The following is a 26438-nucleotide window of genomic DNA, read 5'->3' as shown; positions in this document are numbered from 1 at the left end:
CTCTGCAGCGTGAGCTCCAAGTCTGAACCACTGGACTAACAGAGAACCTCAGACGCCAGGGAATATTCATTGGAGTGAGGTCTCACAGAGGTCCTCATCTCAGCACCAAGACCCAATTCTACCCAACAGCCTACAAACTTCAGAGTTGGAAGCCTCAGGCCAAACAACCAGTAAGACAGGAACACAATCCTACTCATTAAAAAAAAAAAAAAATGAGATGGCAGAAAATTATGTCACAGATGAAGCAGCAAGGTAAAAACCTACAAGACCAAAAACTTGAAGAGGAAATAGGCACTCTACCTGAAAAAGAATTCAGAGTAATGATAGTAAAAATGATCCAGAATCTCGGGAAAAAAATGGAGGCACAGATTGAGAAAATACAAGAAATGTTTAACAAAGATCTAGAAGAACTAAAGAACAAACAAACAGAGATGAACAACACAGTAACTGAAATGAAAAATACACTAGAGGGAATCAATAACAGAATAACTGAGGCAGAAGAACGAATAAGTGAGCTGGAAGACAAAATGGTGGAAATAACTGCAGAGGAGCAGAATAACGAAAAGAGAATGAAAAGAATTGAAGACAATCTCAGAGACCACTGGGACAACACTAAACACACCAACATTCGAACTATGTGGGTCCCAGAAGAAGAAGAGAAAAAGAAAGGGACTGAGAAAATATTTGAAGACATTATAGTGGAAAACTTCCCTAACATGGGAAAGGAAACAGTCACCCAAGTCCAGGAGTACAGAGAGTCCCATACAGGATAAACCCTAGGAGAAACACACCAAGACACATATTAATCAAACTAACAAAAATTAAACACACAAAAAAAATATTAAAAGCAGCAAGGGAAAAACAAAAAATAACATACAAAGGAATCCCAATAAGATTATCAGCTGATTTTTCGGCAGAAACTCTGAAGGTCAGAAGGGAGTGGCAGGATATACTTAAAGTGATAAAAGAGAAAAACCTACAACCAAGATTACTCTATCCAGCAAGGATCTCATTCAGATACGACAGAGAAATTAAAAGATTTTCAGACAATTGAAAGCTAAGAGAATTCAGCACCACCAAAACAGTTTTACAACAAATGCTAAAGACTCTTCTCTAGGCGGGAAACACAAGAAAAGAAAAAGACGCACAAAAACAAACCCAAAACAATTAAGAAAACTGTAATAGGAACACACATATCAATAATAACCTTGAATGTAAATGGATTAAATGCCCAAACAAAAGACACAGACTGGCTGAATGCATATAAAAACAAGACCCATCTATATGCTGTCTACAAGAGACCCACTTGAGACCTATGGACACATACACACTGAAAGTGAAGGGATGGAAAAAGATATTCCATGCAAATGGAAATCAAAAGAAAGCTGGAGTACCAATATTCGTATCAGATAAAATAGACTTTAAAATAATGAATGTTACAAGAGATAAGGAGGGACACTACATAATGATCAAAGGATCAATCCAAGAAGAAGATATAACAATTATAAAAGTTTATGCACCCAACATAGGAGCACTTCAATACACAAGGCAAATGCTAACAACCATGAAAGGAGAAATCAACAGTAACACAATAATAGTAAGGGACTTTAACACCCCACTTACACCAATGGACAGATCATCCAAAATGAAAATAAATAAGGAAACACAGCTTTAAATGATACATTAAACAAGATGGACTTAATTGATATTTATAGGACATTCCATCCAAAAACAGCAGAATACACTTTCTTCTCAAGGGTTCATGGAACATTCTCCAGGATAGATCACACCTTGGGTCACAAATCAGGCCTTGGTAAATTTAAGAAAATTGAAATCATATCAAGCATCTTTTCTGACCACAACACTAGGAGATTGGAAATAAATTACAGGAAAAAACTGTAAAAAACACAAATACATGGAGGCTAAAGAATACGTTACTAAATAACCAAGAGATTGCTGAACCTCAAAAATGAAATTAAAAAATACATAGAAACACATGATAACGATACGAAATGACCCAAAAGCTATGGGATGCAGCAAAAACGGTTCTAAGGGGAAAGTTTATAGCAATACAATCCTACCTCAAGAAACAAGAAAAACCACAAATAAACAATCTAACCTTACACCTAAAGCAACTAGAGAAACAACAAACAAATCCTAAAGTTAGTAGAAGGAAAGAGATCATAAAGATCAGAGCAGAAATAAATGAAATAGAAATGAAGAAAACAATAGCAAAGATCAATAAAACTAAAAGCTGGTTCTTTGAGAAGATAAACAAAATTAATAAACCCTTAGCCAGACAACTCAAGAAAAAAAGGGAGAGGACACAAATCAATAAAATTAGAAATGAAAAAGTAGAAATCACAAGTGACACTGCAGGCATACAAAGGATTATAAGAGACTACGACAGACAACTATATGCCAATAAAATGGACAACCATGCAGAAATGAACAAATTCTTGGAAAGGTACAATTTTCCAAGACTGAACCAGGAAGAATTAGAAAATATAAACAGATTGATCACACGTAATGAAATTGAAACCGTAATTACAAATCTTTGACAAAAAAAAAGTCCAGGACCAGATGGCTTTACAGAAGAATTCTATCAAACATCAAGAGAAGAGCTAACAGCAATCCTTCTCAAACTCTTCCAAAAAAAAGCAGAGGGAGAAACACTCCCAAATTCATTCTACAAAGCCACCATCACCCTGACACCAAAACCAGAAAAATATATCACAAAATAAAGAAAGTTATAGACCAATATCACTGATGAACGTAGATGCAAAAATCCTCAACAAAATACTAGCAAACAGAATCCAACAGCACATTAAAAGGATCATACACCATGATCAAGTGGGATTTATCCCAGAGATGCAAGGATTCTTCAGTATACGCAAATCAATCAATGTGATACACTACATTAATAAATTAAGGAATAAAAACCATATGATCATCTCAATAGATGCAGAAAAAGCTTTTGACAAAATTCAACACCCATTTAGGATAAAAGCTCTCCAGAAAATGGGCATAGAGGGGACCTAGCTCACCATAATAAAGGCCATATATGACAAGCCCACAGCAAGCATCATACTCAATGGTGAAAAACTGAAAGCATTTCCACTAAGATAAGGAACAAGACAAGGATGCCCATTCCCGCCACTCTTATTCAACATAGTTTTGGAAGTCCTAGCCACAGCAATCAGAGAAGAACAAGAAATAAAAGGAATATAAATTGGAAAAGAAGATATAAAACTTTCTCTGTGTGCTGATGACATGATACCATACATAAAAAATCCTAAAGATGCCACCAGAAAACTACTAGAACTAATCAATGAATTTGGTTAAGTAGCAGGATACAAAATTAATGCACAGAAATCTCTGGCATTCCTATACACCAACAACAAAAATCAGAAAGAGAAATTAAGGAAACACTCCCATTTACCACTGCAACAAAAAGAATAAAATACCTAGGAATAAACCTGCATAAGGAGGCAAAAGACTTATACCCAGAAAACTATAAAACACTGATGAAAGAAATCAAAGATGACATAAACAGATGGAGGAACATACCATGTTCTTGGATTGGAAGAATCAACATTGTGAAAATGACTCTACTACCCAAAGCAATCTACAGATTCAATGCAATCCCTATTTAACTTCCAATGGCATTCTTCACAGAATTAGAACAAAAAATTTTACAATTCATATGAAAACACAAAAGACCCCGAATAGCCAAAGCAATCTTGAGAAAGAAAAGCAGAGCTGGAGGGATCAGGCACCCTGACTTCAAACTATACCACAAAGCTACAGTAATCAAGACAGTATGGTACTGGCACAAAAACAGAAATATATATCAATGGTACAGAATAGAATGCCCAGAGATAAACCAACGCACATATGGTCACCTAATTTACGACAATGGAGGCAAGAACATACAATGGAGAAAAGACAGCCTCTTCAATAAGTGGTGCTTGGAAAACTGGACAGCTACATGTAAAGGAATGAAATTAGAACACTACCTAATACCATACACAAAAATAAACTCCAAATGGATTAAAGACCTAAATGTAAGACCGGACACTATAAAACTCTTAGAGGAAAACATAGGAAAAACACTCTGACATAAATCACAGCAAGATCTTTTTTGACCTACCTTCTAGAGTAATGGAAATAAAAACAAATGGGACTTAATTAAACTTAAAAGTCTTTGCACAGCAAAGGAAACCATAAACTAGACAAAAAGACAACCCTCAAAATGGGAGAAAATATTTGCAAATTAAACAACAGACAAAGGATTAATCTCCAAAATATACAAACAGCTCATGGAGCTCAATATCAAAAAAACAAACAACCCAGTTAAAAAATGGACAGCAGACCTAAATATACATTTCACCAAGGAAGACATACACATGGCCAAAAGGCACATGAGAAGATGCTCAACATCACTAGTTATTAGAGAAATGCAAATCAAAAGTACAATGAGGGGACTTCCCTGCTGCTGCAGTGGTTGGGAGTCTGCCTGCCAATGCAGGGGATACGGGTTCAAGCCCTGTTCTGGGAAGACCCCACATGCCACAGAGTAACTAAGTCCATGTACCACAGCTACTGAGCCTGCACTGCAGAACCCACGAGCCACAACTGCTGGGCCTGCATGCCACAACTGCCAAGGACCGCGTGCCTAGAGCCCGTGCTCCGCAACAAGAGAGGCCACCGCAATGAGAAGCCCATGCACTGCAACGAAGAGTAGCCCCCACTTGCCATGACCAGAGAGAGCCCGTGCACAACAACAAAGACCCAACGCAGCCAAAAATAAATAAATAAAAATTTAAAAAAACAACCAGAAAAAGCACTACAATGATGTATCACTTCATGCCAGTCAGAATGGCCATTATCAAAAAATCTAGAAACAATAAATGCTGGAAAGGGTGTGGTGAAAAGGGAACCCTCCTGCACTGTTGGTGGCAATGTAAATTGATAAAACCACTATGGAAAACAGTATGGAGGTTCCTTTAAAAACTAAAAATAGAACTATCATATGACCCAGCAATCCCACTACTGGGCATATACCCTGAGAAAACCATAATTCAAAAAGACATGTACCACAATGTTTATTGCAACACTATTTACAATAGCCAGGCCATGGAACCAACCTAAATGTCCATCGACAGATAAATGGATAAAGAAGATGTAACACATATATACAATGGAATATTATTCAGCCATAAAAAGAAAGGAAATTGAGTTATTTGTAGTGAGGTGGATGGACCTAGAATCTGTCAGACAGAGTGAAGTAAGCCAGAAAGAGAAAAACAAATACCATATGCTAATGCATATATATGGCATCTAAAACAAAAAATGGTACTGATGAACCTAGCTGCAGGGCAGGAATAAAGACGTAGACATAGAGAATGAACTTGAGGACACGGGGTAGGAGGGGGAAGCTGGGGTGATGTGAGAGTAGCATCAACATATATACACTACCGAATGTAAAACAGTTAGCTAGTGGGAAGCAGCAGCATAGCACAGGGAGAACAGCTCAGTGCTTTGTGATGACCTAGAGGGGTGGCATAGGGAGGCTCAAGAGGGATGGGATGTGGGGACAGATGTATGCATATGTCTGATTCACTCTGTTGTATAACAGAAACTAACACAATATTGTAAAGCAATTATACTCCAATAAAGATCTATTAAAAAAAAAAGTCCTTGTCTGCTTTTGCACCATCTCAGTCATCTTTTCATCTGTTTCTATTAACTGATTTTTCTCAGTTATGGCTCACATTTTCCTGCTTCTTTACGTGACTAGTAATTATTTTTATTGGAGGCTGTACATCATAAAATTTACAGCATGAATGACTGGATTGTGTTTTCTTCCAAACAATACAGTGTTGAAGTTTGTTTTATCAAGCAGTGAACTTTTGTTCAGATTATCTTGCTTTTTAAATTAGCTTTTTCTAAAGTGTGTGCAGGTAGGGGTCTAGACTAGATAGAACAATTTAAGTATAAATGTATCTGATAATAAAGCTCTCAAATATATACAGTAAAATTAATAAGCCTAGAGAAAATAGAGACAAATCCATAATCATAATTAAAGATTCTAACAATACTCTCATTAGTTGATAGAACAAGTCAGCAAAAACTCAATAAAAATGAAAGATTTGTAAAACACTATCAATCAATTTGACATAATTAACATCTAAAGAATACTGCACTAAATAATAGAATATCCCATCTTCTTGAATGTGGAACATTCATCATATGCTGGGCCATAAAACAATTCTTAATAAATTTCAAAGGGTAGAAATCATATAGAATATGTTCTCTGACCACCATGCCGATGTTAAATTAGAATTCAGTAAGAAAAGATGAATAAAAAATTACTAAAAACTTGGAAACTAAACAGTATACTTTTAACTAACCTAAACATCAAAGAAAAACCCACAAGGAAAATTAAAAATTATTTGGAACTGAATAATAATAAAAACACAAGATATCAATATTTGTAAGAGGCAGGAAAATTTATAGTATTAAATGCCTACCTTAGACACAAAAAAAGATGTAAAATCAATGATCCAAACTTCCATCTTAAGAAGCTACAAAAAGAAGAGTAGATTAAATTCAACGAAGAAAAACATAAAAGTAAAAATGAAAATAACTGAAGTTTTTTTAAAAAAAGACCAAAACATTGAGAAAATCATTGAAACAAGAAGATATTTTTGAAAGGATTACTATAATTGAAATAGCCCCAACCAGACTAATAAAAAAGAGAGAAAAGTCAAAAATGACCAATATCAAGAATGAAATAGGAGATACCACTGTAAATCCTACAGATATCAAAAGAATTTAAAGAGAGGATATTATAAACAACTTTATGCATATAATTTCAACAACATAGAAAAAATGGGTAAATTCCTCACAAATTACCAAAACTGATACAGGTAGGAAGAGAATAACCCTATATTTGTCAAAGAAATTAAATTTGCAATTTTAAAACTTTCTGTAAAGAAAACTCCATCCCAGATGGTTTCTGGTAAATTTTATGAAACATTTAAAGAAGAAATAATACACAAAAATTTTTTGAAAACAGAGAATGAGGGAAGACTTTCAAAACTCATACTATAAGTCCATCATGACACTAAAGAACTTCAAAGGAACAGAAAATTACAGAAAAATATGTTGCATGAGACTAGTCACGAAAATTCTCAATAGAGTATTAGAAAATTGAATTCAACAGTATATAAAAAGGATAATATATCATAACCAAGTGAAGTTTAACCAGAGGAATTCAGTTTGTTTTAACATTTTAAAATCAAGCACTGTAACTGGCCAAATTGACAGATTAAAGGAAAAAATTACATAATTGTTTTAATAATTTAGAAAATGTTTTGAACAAAATTCAACACCCATTTATGTTTAAAATGTCTAGCAAACTGGAATGAGAAGGAAATTTCCTCAAACCAGTAAAAGGCATCTATAAAAAACTATACTTAACATCTCATTTAACAATGAAATACTGAATTCCTTTATCCTAAGTTCAGAAACAAGACAAAGACATTTGCAACCTTGGGGCAGGCAAAGATTTCTTAGAGAAGACATGGAAAGTATTTACTACAAAAGGAAAAACTGATAGATAAGACTTCATCAAAATTAAAAATGTCTGCTCAAGAACAGACAAATATATAAGTTATAGGCTTAAAGAAAATAGTTGTATCTTTCAAAGAGCTTGTATCCAGAATATATTTTAAAAAAAAGCTCCTACTACTTGATTTTTTTTTTAAAAAGACAACTCAATTTTAAAATGCGCAAAGAACTTGACCAAATATTACACAGAAGAAGATATACAAATGACAAAAAAAGTTATTAAAAAGATTGCCAACGGCAGGCATTATCAAGAATGCGGGGCTTCCCTGGTGGCAGTGGTTAAGAATCCACCTGCCAATGTAGGGGACACGGGTTCAAGCCCTGGTCCGGGAAGGTCCCACATGCCGCCGAGCAACTAAGCCCATTCACCACAACTACTGAGCCTGCACTCTATAGCCCGTGAGCCACAACTACTGAGCCCGTGTACTACAACTACTGAAGCCCACGTGCCTAGAGCCTATGCTCTGCAACAAGAGAAGCCACCGCAATGAGAAGACCGCGCACTGCAATGAAGATTAGCCCCCATTGAGCAATGAAGACCTACCACAGCCAAAAAAAAAAAAAAAAAAAAGGAAGGTGGAGCAACTCCTGTATATTTCTTGTGGGATTGTAAAATGGTACAAATAATCTGGAAAGGTATTTTGCAGTTATACATACATCTATCCAAAGACCCAATAATTCCATTTCTAGGTATTTATCTAAGAGAAATTAAAACATATATCCATAAAAAGAAACACAAAAATGGTCATAGCAGCTTTATTCATAACAGCTCAAAGATGTACGGGTGTCCATCAGCAGGTGAATGAATATACAAATTATTATGGTATATTCATAAAAAGGAGTAGTACTCAGAAAAAAAAAGAACTACTTATATACATATCAATGTAGATGAATCTCAAAAACATTATGTTAAGTAAAAGAAGCCAGACACAAAAGAATACTTACTATATGAACCCACTTATATGATATACCAAAACAATTTCTCTATAGTGATAGAAATCAGCTTTGCCTGTCTATAAGGGTGTACATTTTAACTGGAAAACAGCTGAAGGGAACTTTTGGGGTTGGTAAATATATTTTCTGTCTTGATTACAGTATTAGTTATATAGGCTTATACATTCTTAAATATATCAAATTATGCAGTTAAAATATATATATTTCATTATATGTAAATCTTACCTCATTAAAAAATTTCCTACTATATTTCTATTTCTTAGATATATTTAAAGAAGTGATCTACCACCAGTTTTGTTTTTAAAACATCAAAATTTACAGTACTCAATAAAATTTTAATCTTATAACTCTAATTATGGGACGAAAACTTTATATATATGATAAAAATTTTAAAACATCAACCTAATGTGAGATAAGAAACATAGTTTTTCAATATTCTTAGATGTAAGTAAGCAAAAAGGTTTACATCCATTTGTCACACATGCAATTTTGTAACCTAATTTTTTGATGTAGAAGATCACTTTTGACTTGAAGGATCAAGAAAGATTTCTTAAAGGAGTTGGCCCTAAGCCATACTTAAAAGTTAGGAATTGAAATTGAAAAGTTGAATTAGATAATCTCTCAAATCCTACAAAATATTTTGTGAATCGATGAGATGGGATTTGTAGCAATAAGAGTATGTAATAAAATTAGGGAGAGGTAATAAAAGCTAGAACCTGGAAAGTATAAATGGCAATGGAAAGGGGGGTCTGATTATAAGAGAATAATTCAATGAGGGGACAACGGAGAGGAAAGGGCCAAAGGTAAAGGTCTACACCTTTTTCTTTCAGGTTTCTGGTCTGGACTCTCTTGCTACTCATATGTTAAGTGCTGTAAACTATATAAAAATGTCTTCTGATCAGTGATAACTCAGTCTACATATTGCATTTAGAAATAATAACATCATTTGATTTTTTAAATTATTTGAGCTTAATTAAAAGTGATTATTTTTAAATACCTTTTTTAAAGTACAAAATCGTTATTTCAAAACAACACCATGTTTTTTTACAAAAGATTTTTAGTATATAATGTATTAAATACCTTTTAAAACAGGAAGCTGACGATAAGCTGCAAGTTTTGGCTGAAACATATTTTCCATTATAACTCGTTCCATAAAAAATAAGTCCTGTTGGAACTTATCAGATTTCAATACTGCCTCTGAGTTGTCTTCTTCTTCATCATGGACTTTAGCCAGAATTACATTTTCAATATCCATTAGAGAACTACCTTCACTAACTGTAAAATACAAATATGATGCAATGCTAAAATAATTCAAATAATATTAGCTGGTTTGTACATTCTAAAGATTTAAGAAATGACATTTTGCCACCACTATTTGTTTTCCTCCAGTATTTAACAACTTCAATAGACATTTATTGAACGTCTTTTACAAACCAAGCACGTACAAGATATACATAAATTATCTCATTTTGGAATTCTTAACCACTCAAAAAATGTGTGTTTTCCAGAAAATAAGCAATGATAACTCATAAGGTAATTTGTATCTCTATATATTTTTATTCAAACTGAAATAAAATTATTAGCAGTCTTCAGATAAAGGTTTGATTTGATTATTGCTTTATAGGAACAATAAATTAATTTTTATTGATTTTATTTTTATTGATGCTATAACAAATTACCAAAAACTTAGCGGACTAAACCCATACAAATGTATTATCTTAAAGTTCTGTAGGTTAGAGGTCTGACTCAGGTCTCACTGGGCTAAAACAAAAAAGTTAATAGGGTTATGTTCCTTTCTGAAGGCTCTAGAGGAGAATTCATTTCCTTGCCTTTTCCCACTTCTAGAGGCCACCAGCAACCCTTTTTCTATCTTCAAAACACAGCAATATTGCATCTCTCTGATAGTCTTCCGTCATTACATTTCTCTCTGACCAGAACTGGAAAAAGTGCTCCAATTTTAAGTACCCGTGTGATTAGTTTCCGTCCACTCCAGTAACCCAGGATAACCTCCTTCTCTGAAGATCCTTAACATAATCACATCTGGAAAGTCTCTTTTGTCATGTAAGGTAATTTATTCACAGGTTCCAGAGATTGGGATGTGTATATATTTGGAGAATGATTATTCTGCCTACCACATTACTTAGTAAAAAAACAGAATGAAGGGGAATCCTGCATCCATGAAGATGAAGTAGACACTTTTTCTTATTCCTTTTATAAATACAACTAAAACCCTTGGACATCATATATAAAACAAACACAGGAAGCCTTTGAAAACCTTTGACAGAAGGAGGCAAAGCAACAAGAGAGCTCAGGACACAAGGAATGACACAGTGGTGAGTTCCCTGGATTCCTTATTGCTGCACATACTCCAGACAAACCTCCTCTCTCTAGCCAAAAGACCAGGAAAAGAAAAACCTTGCAAGAGAAAAAAAAAAAAAAACTTTTAAAATATAACCATTCCACTCCAGACAAAAACACAGAGAAAAAATTGTAGCCCCACCCATTCCACAAATTCCACTAGCCAAGTGGGGAGCCTAGACTTCCATCCTTGCCAGGCTCTAACAAGGCATCCCAATCTCCTAGCCTTCCAGTGGGTGTGGTGTCAGAAAAGGATCAGTAAGGAGCCAGGACTTTCAATCCTAACAAAAATAATAACTGTGCTGCCCTTTCTGCAGTGTCAGCGGAGACCAGTTGGGGAACATGGAATTCCACACCTATCTGGCAGTAACAAGATGTCCCTTCTCCTCAATAGAATAGTCAGAGTTGGACTGGTAGAGTCAGAACTTACAGAACTGCCCCAAAGTAGTAAAGCCAAGTCCCAATCCATGGTGTCAGGGAGTGGTAATGAGGTGCTCCTATCCCCCCCAGTCATATAGGTAACAATGGAAATCAGAGCTCCCCACCTGCCCCTGCAAAACAATAATGAGGAGATGATCCCCTCCCTCACTGTAATTGAAGGTCAAGTGGAGAACATGGATTTCTACAAAACCCCACTTCTACTCCCACCTGGCAGTAATGGAGCAGTAAATTCCCCTGTCAAAATGGTGTCAAACAAAGCCTGCTAAAAAGGAAGGTTTAGAGAAGATCCAGTTCTCATGACATAATGCCCAAAATTACTAAATTTCAACTGAAAGTCACTCATCATACAAAGACCCAAGAAAATCTCAACCTAAATGAAACAAAGAAAAAACAAATAAAATCAATAGATGCCAACACTGAGATGACAGAGATATGTGAATTACCTGACAGTTTAAGGCAACCATCAAAAAAATGTTTCAAGCATTTATGAACACATTTGAAACAAATGGAATAATAGAAAGTATTACCAAAGAAATTAAAAATCTTAGTAAATCAATTCAAGAACCAAACGGAAATTTCAGAACTGAAAAATGAAATAATCAAAATTTTAAAATTCAATGGATGGGCTCAACAGCAAAATGAAGGGGACAGAGGAAAGAATTACTGAATTTGAAGAGAGAACAATAGAAATTACCTAATCTGAAAAACAGAAAGAAAATAATCTGAAAAAAAAAACAAAAAAGAACAGAGGCTCAAAGGCCTGTGGGACTATAACAAGTTATCTAACATTCATGTCATTGGGGAGGGCAGAAAGAGGATGAGACTGAAAAATGTACTTGAAGAAATAATAGCTGAAAATTTCCAAAATTTAGCAAAGAATAATATACAGAATCAAGAAACTCAGTGAATTCCAAAGAAGATAAACCTAAAGAAATCCACACCAAGACATCACACTCAAATTTCTCAAAACTGAAAACAAAGTAAACAAAAATACAGAAAGCATTAAAGAAGAAATGATGTCTTATATATAGAGAGAAATAATTTGAATAACAGCAGATTTGTCATCAGAAACCATGGAGGCCAGAAGGAGGTGGCACACATATTCTAAGTGATGAGAGAAAATAACTTTCAACCAAGAATTCTATATCCACTAAAAATATTTTATAGGAATAAAGGTGAAATTAAGATATTCTCAGATGAAGAAATACTAAGAGAATTTGTTGCCAGCAGATCTTCCTTAAGAATGGCTAAAGGAGAATGGCTAAACAAGAAGGAAATTATTTTTAAAAAGAATTTTGGAATATCAGAGAGAAAAACAGAATGTGGAGAGTAAAAATATAGGTAAATACAATTTCCTTCTCTTCAGTTTTCTTAATTATGTTTGATGGTTGATATAAAAATTATAACTAGCTGATACAGTTCTAATGTTCAAATACTCCATTTAAATACTTAAAGGAAATATTTAGGGCAAACATATAAACAGGGGAGAGTGAAAAGATATAAAGGGGGGGAAGATTTCTACTCTTAAACTGGTAAAATGTCAACACAAGTGGACTGCAATATGTAGAGCATCCACTAAGAAAAGCTCCACAAAGAGATAAGCTCAGAAATACCATATATATATTAGAATGGAATTGTGAAAAAAAAAATGAGTTACCAACAGGAAGACTGAAAGTGGGGGAATGGAAAAAGGTATTCCATTCAAATGGAAATAAAAAGAAAGCTGGACTAACTATACTTATATCAGACAAAATAGACTTTAAAACAAAGACTATTACAAGATACAGAGAAGGGCATAATATAATGATAAAGGGATCATCCCAACAAAAAGGAAAACACTTGTAAATATATATATACACTCAACATAAGAACATTTAACTACATAAAGCAAATACAAATACACATAAAGGGAAAGATTTTATAATAATTTAACAAGAATTATTATAATCATAGAATAATATAACAATAATACATAATTGTATAATAATAGAAAGGGATTTTAACACCCCACTTACATCAATGGACAGATGATCCAGACAGAAAATCAAAAGGAAACATTTGGCTTATACAACACATCAGACCAGATTGTTTAATAGGTATACAAAACATTCATCAAAAAAACAGCAGGATACACATTCTTTTCAAGTTCACATTGAATATTCTCCAGGGTAGATCACATGTTAGTCCATGTACAGGTTTCAGTAAATTTAAGAAGACTGAAATCATATTAAGCATCTTTTCTGGCCACAAAGGTATGAGACAAGAAGTCAACTACAAGAAAAACCTGGAAACACAAACATGTGGAGTCTAAACAACATGTTAGAAAACAACAAATGAGTTACTGAAGAAATCAGAGAGAAAATCAAAAAATACCTTGAGATAAATGAAAGTAGAAATACAACATTGCAAAATCTATGGGATGCAACAAAAGCAGTTCCCTGAGGAAAGTTTATAGTGATACAAGTCTATCTCAGGAAACAAGAAAAATCTCAAACAATTTAAAATTACACCTACAGGAACTAGAGAAAGAAGAACCAACACCCCCACACAGTTACTAAAAGGAAGGAAATAATAAAGATCAGAGCAGAAATAAACGAAATAGGCACTAAAAAAAATAGAAAAAAATCAATGAAACTAAGAGCTGGCTCTTTGAAAAAATAAACAAAATTGATAAACCTTTAGCCAGACTTTTCAAGAAGGAAAGAGGGCTCAAATAAATAAAATCAGAAATGAAAGAGGAAAAGTTACAACCAACACTACAGAAATATAAAGTATTATAAGAGATTATTATGAACAATTACATGCAAACAAATTGGACAGCCAATTTGTTGTTTAGAAGAAATGGATAAAGTCCTATAAATACACAACCTACAAAGACTTATCATAATAAAATAGAAAACCTGAACTAACAGATGACTAGTAAGGAGATTCACTAATTAAAAACCTCCCAACAAACAAAAGTCCAAGACCAGACAGCTTCACTGGTGAATTCTACCAAATATTTAAAGAAGGATTATTACCTATTCTTCTCAAATTATTCCAAAAGATTGAAGAGGGAACACATCCAAATACATTCTATAAGGCCAACATACATACCAAAATCAAAGACAGTAAAAACAAAAAGAAAACAACAGGTCAACATCCCAGATAAACATAGATGCAAAAATCCTCAACAAAATATTAACAAACAAAATTCAACAATACATTAAAAGGATCATACACCATAATCAAGTGGGATTTATCCCAGGCATGCAAAGATGGCTCAATATCTGCAACTCAATCAACATGATACACCACATTAACAAAACAATGGATAAAAATCATATGATCATTACAATAAATGCAGAAAAAAGTTTTGATAAAAGTTAACATCAGTTTATGATAAAAACTGTCAACAAAGTGGTAATAGAGGGAACATACTTCAACATAATACAAGCCATATATGACAAACCCACAGCTAATATCATACTCAAAGTGAAAAGCTGAAAGCATTGCCTTTAAGATCAGGAAAAAGACAAAGATGTCCACTCTTACCACTATTATTTAACATAGTATTAGAGAGACCTTCAAGATGGCAGAGGAGTAAGACGTGGAGATTCCCTTCCTCCCCACAAATACATCAGAAATACATCTACATGTGGGACAACTCCTGCAGAACACCTACTGAGTGCTGGCAGAAGACCTCAGACCTCCCAAAGGCAAGAAACTCCCCACATACCCGGGGAGGGCAAAAGAAAAAAGAATAAACAGAGACAAAAGGATAGGGATGGGACCTGCACATCTGGGAGGGAGCTGTGAAGGAGGAAAAGTTTCCACACACTACGAAGCCCCTTCACTGGTGGAGACGGGGTGGCGTGGGGAAGCTTCAGAGCCGCGGAGGAGAGCGCAGCAACAGGGGTGCGGAGGGCAAAGCGGAGAGATTCCCGCACAGAGGATCAGTGCCGACCAGCACTCACCAGCCGGAAAGGCTTGTCTGCTCACCCGCCTGGGCGGGCGGGGCTGGGAGCTGAGGTTCGGGCTTCGGAGGTCAGATCCCAGGGAGAGGAATGGGGTTGGCGGCATGAACACAGCCTGAAGGGGGCTAGTGCACCATGGCTAGCCGGGAGGGAGTCTGGGGAAAATTCTGGAACTGCCTAAGAGGCAAGAGACCACTGTTTCAGGGTGTATGAGGAGAGGTGATTCAGAGCACCGCCTAAACGAGCCCCAGAGACAGGCGCGAGCTGTGGCTATCAGCACGGACACCAGAGATGGGGATAAAATGCTAAGGCTGCTTCTGCAGCCACCAAGAAGCCTGTGTGCAAGCACAGGTCACTATCCACACCTCCCCTGCCGGGAGCCTGTGCACCCCGCCACTGCCAGGGGCCCATGATCCAGGGACAACATTCCTGGGAGAACACACAGTACACCTCAGGCTGTTGCAACGTCATGCCAGCCTCTGCCACCGCAGGCTCACCCCGCATTCCATACCTGTCTCTCCCCTCAGCCTGAGTGAGCCAGAGCCTCCTAATCAGCTGCTACTTTAACCCCAGCCTGTCTGAGAGAAGAAAAGACGCCATCAGGAGAACTACACGCAGAGGCAGGGACAATTCCAAAGCTGAACCGCAGGAGCTGTGCGAACAAAGAAGAGAAAGGGAAATCTCTCCCAGCAGCTTCAGGAGCAGTGGATTAAATCTCCAGAATCAACTTGATGGACCCTGCATCTCTGGAATACCTGAAGAGACAACGAATCATCCCAAAATTGAGGCAGTGGACTTTGGGAGTAACTGTAGACTTGGGGTTTGCTTTCTGCATCAATTTGTTTCTGATTTTATGTTTATCTTAGTTTAGTATTTAGAGCTTATTATCATTGGTAGATTTGTTTATTGATTTGGTTGCTCTCTTCTTTTTTGTTTTCTTATACATAGATATATAGATTTTTTTTTCCTTTTTCTCTTTTTGTGAGTGTGTATGTTTCTTTGTGTAATTTTGTCTGTATAGCTTTCCTTTTACCATTTGCCCTAGGGTTCTGTCTGTCTCTTTTTTTTGTTCATTTATTTGTTTGTTTAGTATAGTTTTTAGTGCTTGTTATCATTGGTGGATTTGTTTTTTGCTTTGGTTGCTCTCCTCTTTCCTTTTTTCTTCTTTTTTGTATTACTTTCTAAATTTTTTTATTTTTAATAATTAAAAAAATTATTTTAATAACTTTATTTTATTTTTTTTTTCTTTCTTTTTTTCTCCCTTTTCTTCTGAGCCATGTGGCTGACAGGGTCTTGGTGCTCTGTTCAGGTGTCAGGCCTGTACCTCTGAGGTGGGAGAGCCAAGTTCAGGACACTGGTCCACAGGAGACCTCCCAGCTCCACATAATATCAAACAGCGAAAGCTCTCCCAGAGATCTCCAACTCAGCTCTAAGATCCAGATCCACTCAACAACAAGCAAGCTACAGTGCTGAACACCCTATGCCAAGCAACTAGCAAGACAAGAACACAACCCCACCCATTAGCAGAGAGGCAGCCTAAAATCAAAATAAGGTCACAGACACCCCAAAACACACCAGCAGTCATGATCCTGCCCACCAGAAAGACAAGATCAAGCCTCATCCACCATAACACAGGCACCAGTCCCCTCCACCAGGAAGACTACACAACCCACTGAACCAACCATACCCACCGGGGGCAGACACCAAAAACAATGGGAAATACGAACTTGCAGCCTGCAAAAAGGAGACCCCAAACACAGTAAGTTAAGCAAAATGAGAAGACAGAGAAATAACAGCAGATGAAGGAGCAAGATAAAAACCCATCAGACCAAACAAATGAAGAAGAAATCGGCAGTCTACCTCAAAACGAATTCAGAATAATGATAGTAAAGATGATCCAAAATCTGGGAAATAGAATGGAGAAAATACAAGAAATGTTTAACAAGGGCCTAGAAGAACTATAGAGCAAACAATGATGAACAACACAATAAATGAAATTAAAATTTCTCTAGAAGGAATCAATAGCAGAATAACTGAGGCAGAAGAACAGATAAGTGACCCAGAAGATAAAATAGTGGAAATCACTACTGCAGAGCAGAATAAAGAAAAAAGAATGAAAAGAATTGAGAACAGTCTCAGAGACCTCTGGGACAACACTAAATGCACCAACATTCAAACTATAGGGGTCCCAGAAGAAAAAGAGAAAAATAAAGGATCTGAGAAAATATTTGAAGAGATTATAGTTGAAACCTCTACTATGGGAAAGGAAATAGTCAATCAAGTCCAGGAAGCACAGAGAGTCCCATACAGGATAAATCCAAGGACAAACACGCCAAGACACAAATTAATCAAGCTTTCAAAAATTAAATACAAAGAAAAAATATTAAAGGCAGCAAGGGAAAAACAACAAATAACATACAAGGGAATCCCCATAAAGTTAACAGCTGAACTTTCAGCAGAAACTCTGCAAGCCAGAAGGGAATGGCAGGACATATTTAAAGTGATGAAACAGAAAAAACCTACACCCAAGATTACTCTACTCAACAAGGATCTCATTAACATGTGATGCAGAAATTAAAACCTTTACAGACAAGCAAATGCTAAGAGAATTCAGCACCACCAAACCACCTTTAAAACAGATGCTAAAGGGACTTCTCTAGGCAGGAAACACAAGACAAGGAAAAAACTTACAATAACAAACCCAAAACAATTAAGAAAATGGTAATAGGAACATACAGATTGATAACTCCCTTAAATGTAAACGGATTAAATGCTCCAACCAAAAAATATAGGCTGGCTGAATGGATACAAAAACAAGACCCATATGTATGTTGTCTACAAGAGACCCACTTCAGACCTAGGGACACACACAGACTGAAAGTAAGGGGATAGAAAAAGATATTCCATGCAAATGGAAATCAAAAGAAAGCTGGAGTAGCAATTCTCATATCAGACAAAATAGACTTCAAAATAAAGACTATTACAAGAGACAAAGAAAGACATTACATAATGATCAAGGGATCAATCCAAGAAGAAGATAAAACAATTATAAATATTTATGCACCCAACATAGGAGCACCTCAATACATAATGCAAATGCTAACAGCCATAAAAGGGGAATCGACAATGACACAATCATGGCAGGGGACTTTAACACCCCACTTTCACCAATGGACAGATCAGCCAAAATGAAAATAAATAAGGAAACACAAGCTTTAAATGATACATTAAACAAGATGGACTTAATTGATATTTATACGACAATCTATCCAAAGAAAACAGAATACACTTTCTTCTCAAGGGCTCATGGAACATTCTCCAGGATAGATCATGTCTTGGGACACAAAGCAAGCCTTGGTAAATCTAAGAAAATTTAAATTGTATCAAGCATCTTTTCTGACTGCAGCCCTATGAGACTAGATATCAATTACAGGAGAAAATCTGTAAAAAATACAAAAACATGGAGGCTAAACAATACACTACTAAATAACCAAGAGATCACTTAAAAAATTAAAGAGGAAATCAAAAAATACCTTGAAACAAATGATAATGAAAACACGATGACCCAAAACCTATGGGATGCAGCAAAAGCAGGTCTATGAGGGAAGTTTATAGCAGTACAACCTTATCTCAAGAAACAAGAAACATCTCAAATAAACAACCTAAACTTACACCTAAAGCAATTAGAGAAAGAAGAACAAAAAAACCCAAAGTTAGCAGAAGAAAAGGAATCATGAAGATCAGATCAGAAATAAATGAAAAAGAAATGAAGGAAACAATAGCACAGACCAATGAAACTAAAAGCTGGTTCCTTGAGAAGATAAAGAAGGTTGATAAAGCATTAGCCAGAGTCATCAAGAAAAACAGGGAGAAAACCCAAATAAATGGAATTAGCAATTAAAAAGGAGAAGTAACAACTGACACTACAGAAATACAAAGGATTATGAGAGACTGCTACAAGCCACTATATGCCAATAAAATGGACATACTGGAAGAAATGGTCAAATTCTTAGAAAAGCACAAGCTTCTGAAACTGAACAAGGAAGAAACAGAAAATATAAACAGATCAATCACAAGCACTGAAATTGAGACTTTGATTAAAAACCTTCCAACAAACAGAAGCCCAGGACCAGATGGCTTCACGAGCAAATTCTATCAAACATTTAGAGAAGAGCTAACACCTATCCTTCTCAAACTCTTCCAAAATATAGCAGAGGGAGGAACACACCCAAATTCATTCTATGAGGCCACCATCACCCTGATACCAAAACCAGACAAAGATGTCACAAAGAAAGAAAGCTATAGGCCAATATCACTGATGCAAATATCCTCAACAAAACACTATCAAACAGAATCCAACAGCACATTAAAAGGATCATACACCATGATCAAGTACGGTTTATCCCAGGAATGCAAGAATTCTTCAATATATGCAAATCAATCAATGTGATACACCATATTAAAAAACTGAAGGAAAAAAACCATATGATCATCTCAATAGATACAGAAAAAGCTTTTGACTAAATTCAACACCCATTTATGATAAAAACCCTCCAGAAAGTAGGCATAGAGGGAATTTACCTCAACATAATAAAGGCCATAAATGACAAACCCACAAACAACATCATTCTCAATGGCGAAAAACTGAAACCATTTCCACTAAGATCAGGAACAAGACAAGTTTTCCCACTCTCACCACTATTATTCAACACAGTTTGGGAAGTTTTAGACACAGCAATCAGAGAAGAAAAAGAAATAAAAGGAATCCAAATTGGAAAACAAGAAGTAAAGCGGTCACTGCAGATGACATGATATTATACATAGAGAATCCTAAAGATGCTACCAGAAAACTACTAGAGCTAATCAATGAATTTGGTAAAGTAGCAGGATACAAACTTAATGCACAGAAATCTCTTGCATTCCTATACACTATTGATGAAATATCTGAAAGAGAAATCAAGGAAATACTTCCATTTACCACTGCAACAAAAAGAATAAAATACCTAGGAATAAACCTACCTAAGGAGACAAAAGATCTATATGCAGAAAACTATAAGATACTAAAGAAAGAAATTAAAGATGATACAAACAGATGGAGAGGTATACCATGTTCCTGGATTGGAAGGATCAACATAGTGAAAATGACTATCCTATCCAAAGCAATCTACAGATTCAATGCAATCCCTATCAAACTACCAATGGCATTTTTCACAGAACTGGAACAAAAAATTTCACTATTTGTATGGAAACACAAAAGACCCCGAATAGCCAAAGCAATCTAGAGAAAGAAAAACGGAGCTGGAGGAATCAGGCTCCCTGACTTCAGACTATACTATAAAGATGCAGTAATCAAGACAGTATGGTACTGGCACAAAAACAGAAATATAGATCAAGGGAACAGGATAGAAAGCCCAGAAATAAACCCACACACATATGGTCACCTTATTTTTGATAAATAGGTAAGAATATACAATGGAGAAAAGACAGCCTCTTCAATAAGCCGTGCTAGGAAAACTTTGGATCTGTCACCTCAGGCAAGGGCAGCAAAAGCAAAAATAAACAAATGGGACTACATCAATTTCAAAAGCTTTTGCACAGAAAAGCACACTATCAACAAAATGAAAAGGCAATCTACCGAACAAGAGAAGACATTTACAAATCATGTATCTGATAAGGGGTTAATATCTAAAATATATAAAGAACACATACATCTCAATATCAAGAAACCAGATAATCAGATTAGAAAATGGGCAGAGGACCTAAGTAGGTATTTTTCCAAAGAAGACCTACAGATGGCCAACAGACACATGAAAAGATGCTCAACGTTACTAATGATCAGGGAAATGCAAATCAAAACTACAATGAGATATCACTTGAAACCTATCAGAATGGCTAACATCAAAAAGATAATAATGACTTCCCTGGTGGCACAGTGATTAAGAATCCACCTGCCAATGCAGGGGACACGGGTCTGATCCCTTGTCCAGGAGGATCTCACGTTCCGCAAAGCAACTAAGCCCATGAGCCACAACCACTGAGCCCATATTTTGCAACTGCTGAAGCCCACACACCTAGAGGCCATGCTCCACAACGAAGAGTAGCTCCCACTCGCTGGAACTAGAGAAAGCCTTCATGTAGCAACTAAGACCCAATGCAGCCAAAAAAAAAAAAAAAAAAAAAAAAAGAAAGAAAGAAAAGACAATAAATAACAAGTGTCAGCAAGGATGTAGAGAAAAAAGAACCCTCCTGCACTGTTGGTGGGAATGTAAATTGGTACAGCCACTACGCAAAACAGTATGAAGATTCCTCAAAAAACTAAAAATAGAATTACCATATGATCCAACAATTCCACTGCCTGGTATATATCTGAAGAAAATGAAAACATTAATTTGAAAAGATACATGCACTCCAATATTCATAGCAGCATTACTTACAATAGCAAAGATATGGAAACAACCTAAGTGTTCATTGATAGATAAATGGATAAAGAAGATATGGTATATATATAATGGAATAATACCAAACCATAGAAAAGAATGAAATCTTGCCACTTGCAACAACATGGATGAATATAGAGGGCATTTTCCTAAGTGAAATAAGTCAGAGAAAGACAAATATTGTATGATTTCACTTACATGTAGAATCAAGAAACCAAAATAAATAAACAACAAAAACCAGAAACAGACATAGATACAGAGAACAAACAGGTGGTTGCAGAGGAAATGAGTGTGGGTGGTTGGGTGAAACAGGTAAAAGGGATTAAGAGGTACAAACTTCCAGTTATAAAATAAGTCACAAGGAAGTAATATACAGCATAAGGAATATAGCTTATAATACTGTAATAACTTTGTATGATGACAGGTGGTTACTGAACATATCCTGGTGATTATTTCATAATGTATTTAAATGTTGAATCAGTATGTTGTAAAACAGAACCTAATATAATATTATATCCATTATATGTCAATAAATTTTAAAAAGAATAGCTAAAAATCCAAAAAAAGTAACAATATCAAATATATCAAATATTGCCAAGAATGAGAGCAACAGGAATACTCATTCATTGCTTGTGGTAATGCAAAATGGTACAACCACTTTTGAGGACAGTTTCATAGTTTCTTAAGCTAAGCATACTCTCACTATATGATCCAGCAATCATACTCCTAGGTATTTACCCAAATGAGTTGAAAACTTATATCCACACAAAAAACCAACGCATGAATGTTTATAGCTGCTTTATTTATAATCACCAAAAACTAGAAGCAACCAAAATATCTTTCAATAAAGTAATAGATAAACAAACAGTGGTACATCCATATAATGTAATATTATTCGGTGATAAAAATAAATGAGCTGTCATGATAAGACATAGAGAAATCTTAAATGCATATTGTTTAGTGAAAGCAGCCAGTCTGAAAAGGCTGTATATTATACAATTCCAACTATATGATATTTTGGAAAAGGCAAAAATACAGAGACAATAAAAAGATCAGTGGTGGCCAGGGGTATAGGGAAGAAGGAATGATAGAATAGGTGGAGCACAGGAGAAATTTAGGTCAGTGAAATTATTCCATGTAAAACTGTAATAGTGGAAATATGTCATTATGCATTTGTCAAAACTCATAGAACAGTACAGCACAAAGATTAAACTATAATGTAAACTATGAATAATAATATATTAATATGGGTTTATGAATTGTAACAAATGTACTACATTAATGCAAGATGTTCGAAATAGGGGAAATTTTGTGTGGAGTTGGGACAGAGATGGAGTTATATGAATCTCTCAGTACTATCTGCTCAACTTTTCTATAAACCTTTGCTTAAAATGCCTACTCATTTTTTAAAATCTAAAACCCTACTGCAAAAAAAAAAAAAGCCTTTAAGAGAAAATAATTTTTCTCTGTGAACTGAGCTATGGCCTTATACACTTTCAAAAATGAAAACTATTGGCCTATTTTTCCCTTGAATATGATAACAGAGGTTAAAATATAACCCATACATTCAAAATTTAAATGGAATAGAAATACTTCTTAAAGCAATATGGATCATATTTAACTTTCTTCTCTTTGTGTTTACATTACAAAATCTCAGAGTCAAAAAGGACCTTAGAGGTGACCTAGTCCTAGTTTTTATCTGAATTACTTTCTCAATAAATCTGATCATTTGGCTCTGTTGAATACATTTTTCTATGTTTTATTTTCTCCCTTTTCCTAGTTCTGGGGTCTCCTATTCCACTAACTGGCCATCATAATAAAATAAAATTTATTTTCACTTTGTATTGTAGTTATTGAATATAATTATATTATCCCTTTTTGCTTTTAAAAGCACACCCATACACACATGAAATAAAAGACCCGCAATTTGAGACATTTTCCTTGTAGGACCTTCCACTAACACTTTTTTGTGGATCAATGGCTTTAATGGGGGTGGGATAATATATTTTGAAGTCTCATGTAATTTTTAGTCTAAGATTGATTTTTTTCCTAGCAATTTTTGGAATCTTCTAAAAGCAAACCTACTGTATGGACATTAATACTTAAATAACAAAAAAATAATGTTTCTTTAATGGTTACTAATGATTCATTCTTCCCCTTCACTTTCCTCTGGGAAAATGAACTGGTGTTCATTATAAATAACTTTCAGTAAAATATGGATATAGTCTACATACCATAAATATCATTTAAAAAAACCAAAAGGATATAGGTAACACATCTAATGTTTAGACATTTTTAACAGTAAACTTGAGAAACAATGATAGAGCAAGTTATAAGGTGATAAGTTCCATGAATCTGTATCTGTGAAGGGTATGTAGTCATTATAAATAAGGTCATTGTTTTCTGAAAATTACCAATTCTTTTTAAACTTGGCTTTTCAAAATATTTACTGATTTACTATTTTTAAATATTACATTTGTCTTTGGGTCAAAATTAGTGAGAGTAGAAATATTTGAGTTCAATTTATGAAAATTTACCAAAACTTTACAAAACTTTGCCAGGGTATAGTTTGAAGTAAAGACCATCCCTTAAATGTAGTAATATAATTCTAGAAGAAAAAGACTCAGAAGTTCAGAATATGGAGACAAAAATTATATAATCACAATATAATCAGAAGTGGAACTTAACAAACTTCTTATAACTGAACTTTGTAAAAATTCTTTCATAGCAGTATATCTGGAGAATTACAATTTTGTGTTGGTTTTAATTATAACATTTAATCTTAAAACTTAACATACTAAAAGCTAAATTTGTAATGCAGGATTTCCAAGCCTTGGTACTATTGACATTTTGGCCAGATAATTTTTTTTGTTGTGGGGCTCTTTGGTGAATTGACGAAATTTTAGCAGTATCCTTGGCATCTACCCAAAATGTCAACATAGTCATGACAACCAAAAATGTCTCCAGATATTGCCAAGTGTCCCCTAGGAAAGGTAAAATTGTCCCCAATTAAAAGCCATTGTTGTTAACGTATCTCCATTTTATGTTGTCACAGAGCTTGCATATTTTGTTTTTCTTACAAGTTATCTAACGTATAGAAAGAGAGAGAGAAAACTGTGGAACCTACATGTATGAAAAAGAGCTTAAGAGCAAGTAAAGAAGCGACAGAGAAAGATACGATCTTTGAAACTCTTGACAGGTATCCAAGAAAAAATAAAATTTTCAGTTCAAAGTTCAAGACTATGTGAAAGAGTAACAATGGGGCTTCCCTGGTGGCGCAGTGGTTGGGAGTCCGCCTGCCGGTGCGGGGGACGCGGGTTGGTGCCCTGGTCTGGGAGGATCCCACGTGCTGCGGAGCGGCTGGGCCCGTGAGGCATGGCCGTTGGGCCTGCGTGTCCGGAGCCTGTGCTCTGCAGCGGGGCAGGCCGCGGCGGTGGGAGGCCCGCGTACCGCAAAAAAAAAAAGAGTAACAATGATATTTCTAAGTAAAAGTTGTATTTTTCATGTTCCACCAGAAAGAAAATATTGTAACTACTACAAAAGAATTTGTTAAAAATGTCACATGAAAACATTCCAAAAAATCTTAAATAACAAGACACTAATAAAAGAAATTTTAAAAGATATAAATGAATGGAAAGGTAGTCCATGCTCATGGATTGGAAGAATTAACATTGTTAAAATGTTCATGTGGGGCTTCCCTGGTGGCGCAGTGGCTGAGAGTCTGCCTGCCGATGCAGGGGACGCGGGTTCGTGCCCCGGTCCAGGAAGATCCCACATGCCATGGAGTGGCTGGGCCCGTGAGCCATGGCCGCTGAGCCTGCGCGTCCGGGGCCTGTGCTCCTCAACAGGAGAGGCCACAACAGTGAGATGCCCGCGTACCGCAAAAAAAAAAAAAAAAAAAATGTTCATGTGACCCAAAGCAGTCTACAGATTCAATGCAATCCCTATCAAAATTCCAATGGCAGGTTTCACAGAACTAGAACAAATAATTCAGAAATTTATGTGGAACCACAAAAGACAGTGAATAGTCTAAGCAATCTTGAGGAAGAAGAACTAAGCTGGAGGTACACACTCTCTGATTTCAAACTATACTACAAAGCACTAGTAATCAGAACAGCATGGTATTGACATAAAAACAGACTCATAGATCAATGAATCAGAATAGAGAGCACAGAAATAAATGCACACATATATTGTCAATTATTTATGACGAAGGAGCCAAGAATATACAATGGGGAAAGGATAGTCTCTTCAATAAATGGTGTGGGGAGAACTAGACAGCCACAAGCAAAAGAATGATACTAGATTACTATTTTACACCAAACGTAAAAATTAACTCAAAATGGATTAAAGACTTGAAATATAAGACCTGAAACCATAAATCTCCTAGAAGAAAACATAGACAATAAGCTTCTTGACATTGGTCTTGGCATTGATTTTTTAGATCTGACTCCAAAGCAAAAGCAACCAAAGCAAAAATAAACAAGTGGTACTACATCAAACTAAAAAGCTTCTGCATAGCAAAGGAAACCATCAATGAAATCAAAAGACAACCTACTGAATAGGAGAAAATATTTGCAAACCATATATCTGATAAGGGGTTAATCCAAAATATATAAAGAACTCAAAGAACTCAATAGCAAAAAAAAAAAAA

The 26438-nt window shown here is 35.4% G+C and overlaps 1 protein-coding gene across 1 annotated transcript in view; it reads right to left on the bottom strand.

Annotated features, from left to right (window-relative positions):
- Window positions 1-26438, bottom strand: part of DNAI4 (dynein axonemal intermediate chain 4) — a 129627-nt gene that overhangs the window by 40411 nt on the left and 62778 nt on the right. The window contains 1 exon segment of the mRNA XM_019919668.3: window positions 9673-9867. Coding sequence (XP_019775227.1) covers window positions 9673-9867 — 195 coding nt within the window.

Source organism: Tursiops truncatus, chromosome 1, assembly GCF_011762595.2.
Source record: "Tursiops truncatus isolate mTurTru1 chromosome 1, mTurTru1.mat.Y, whole genome shotgun sequence".
NCBI classification, from domain to species: Eukaryota; Metazoa; Chordata; class Mammalia; order Artiodactyla; family Delphinidae; genus Tursiops; species Tursiops truncatus.
The sequence above is the reverse complement of the archived record's forward strand: the minus strand, read 5'-3'. Positions and strand labels throughout refer to the sequence as shown.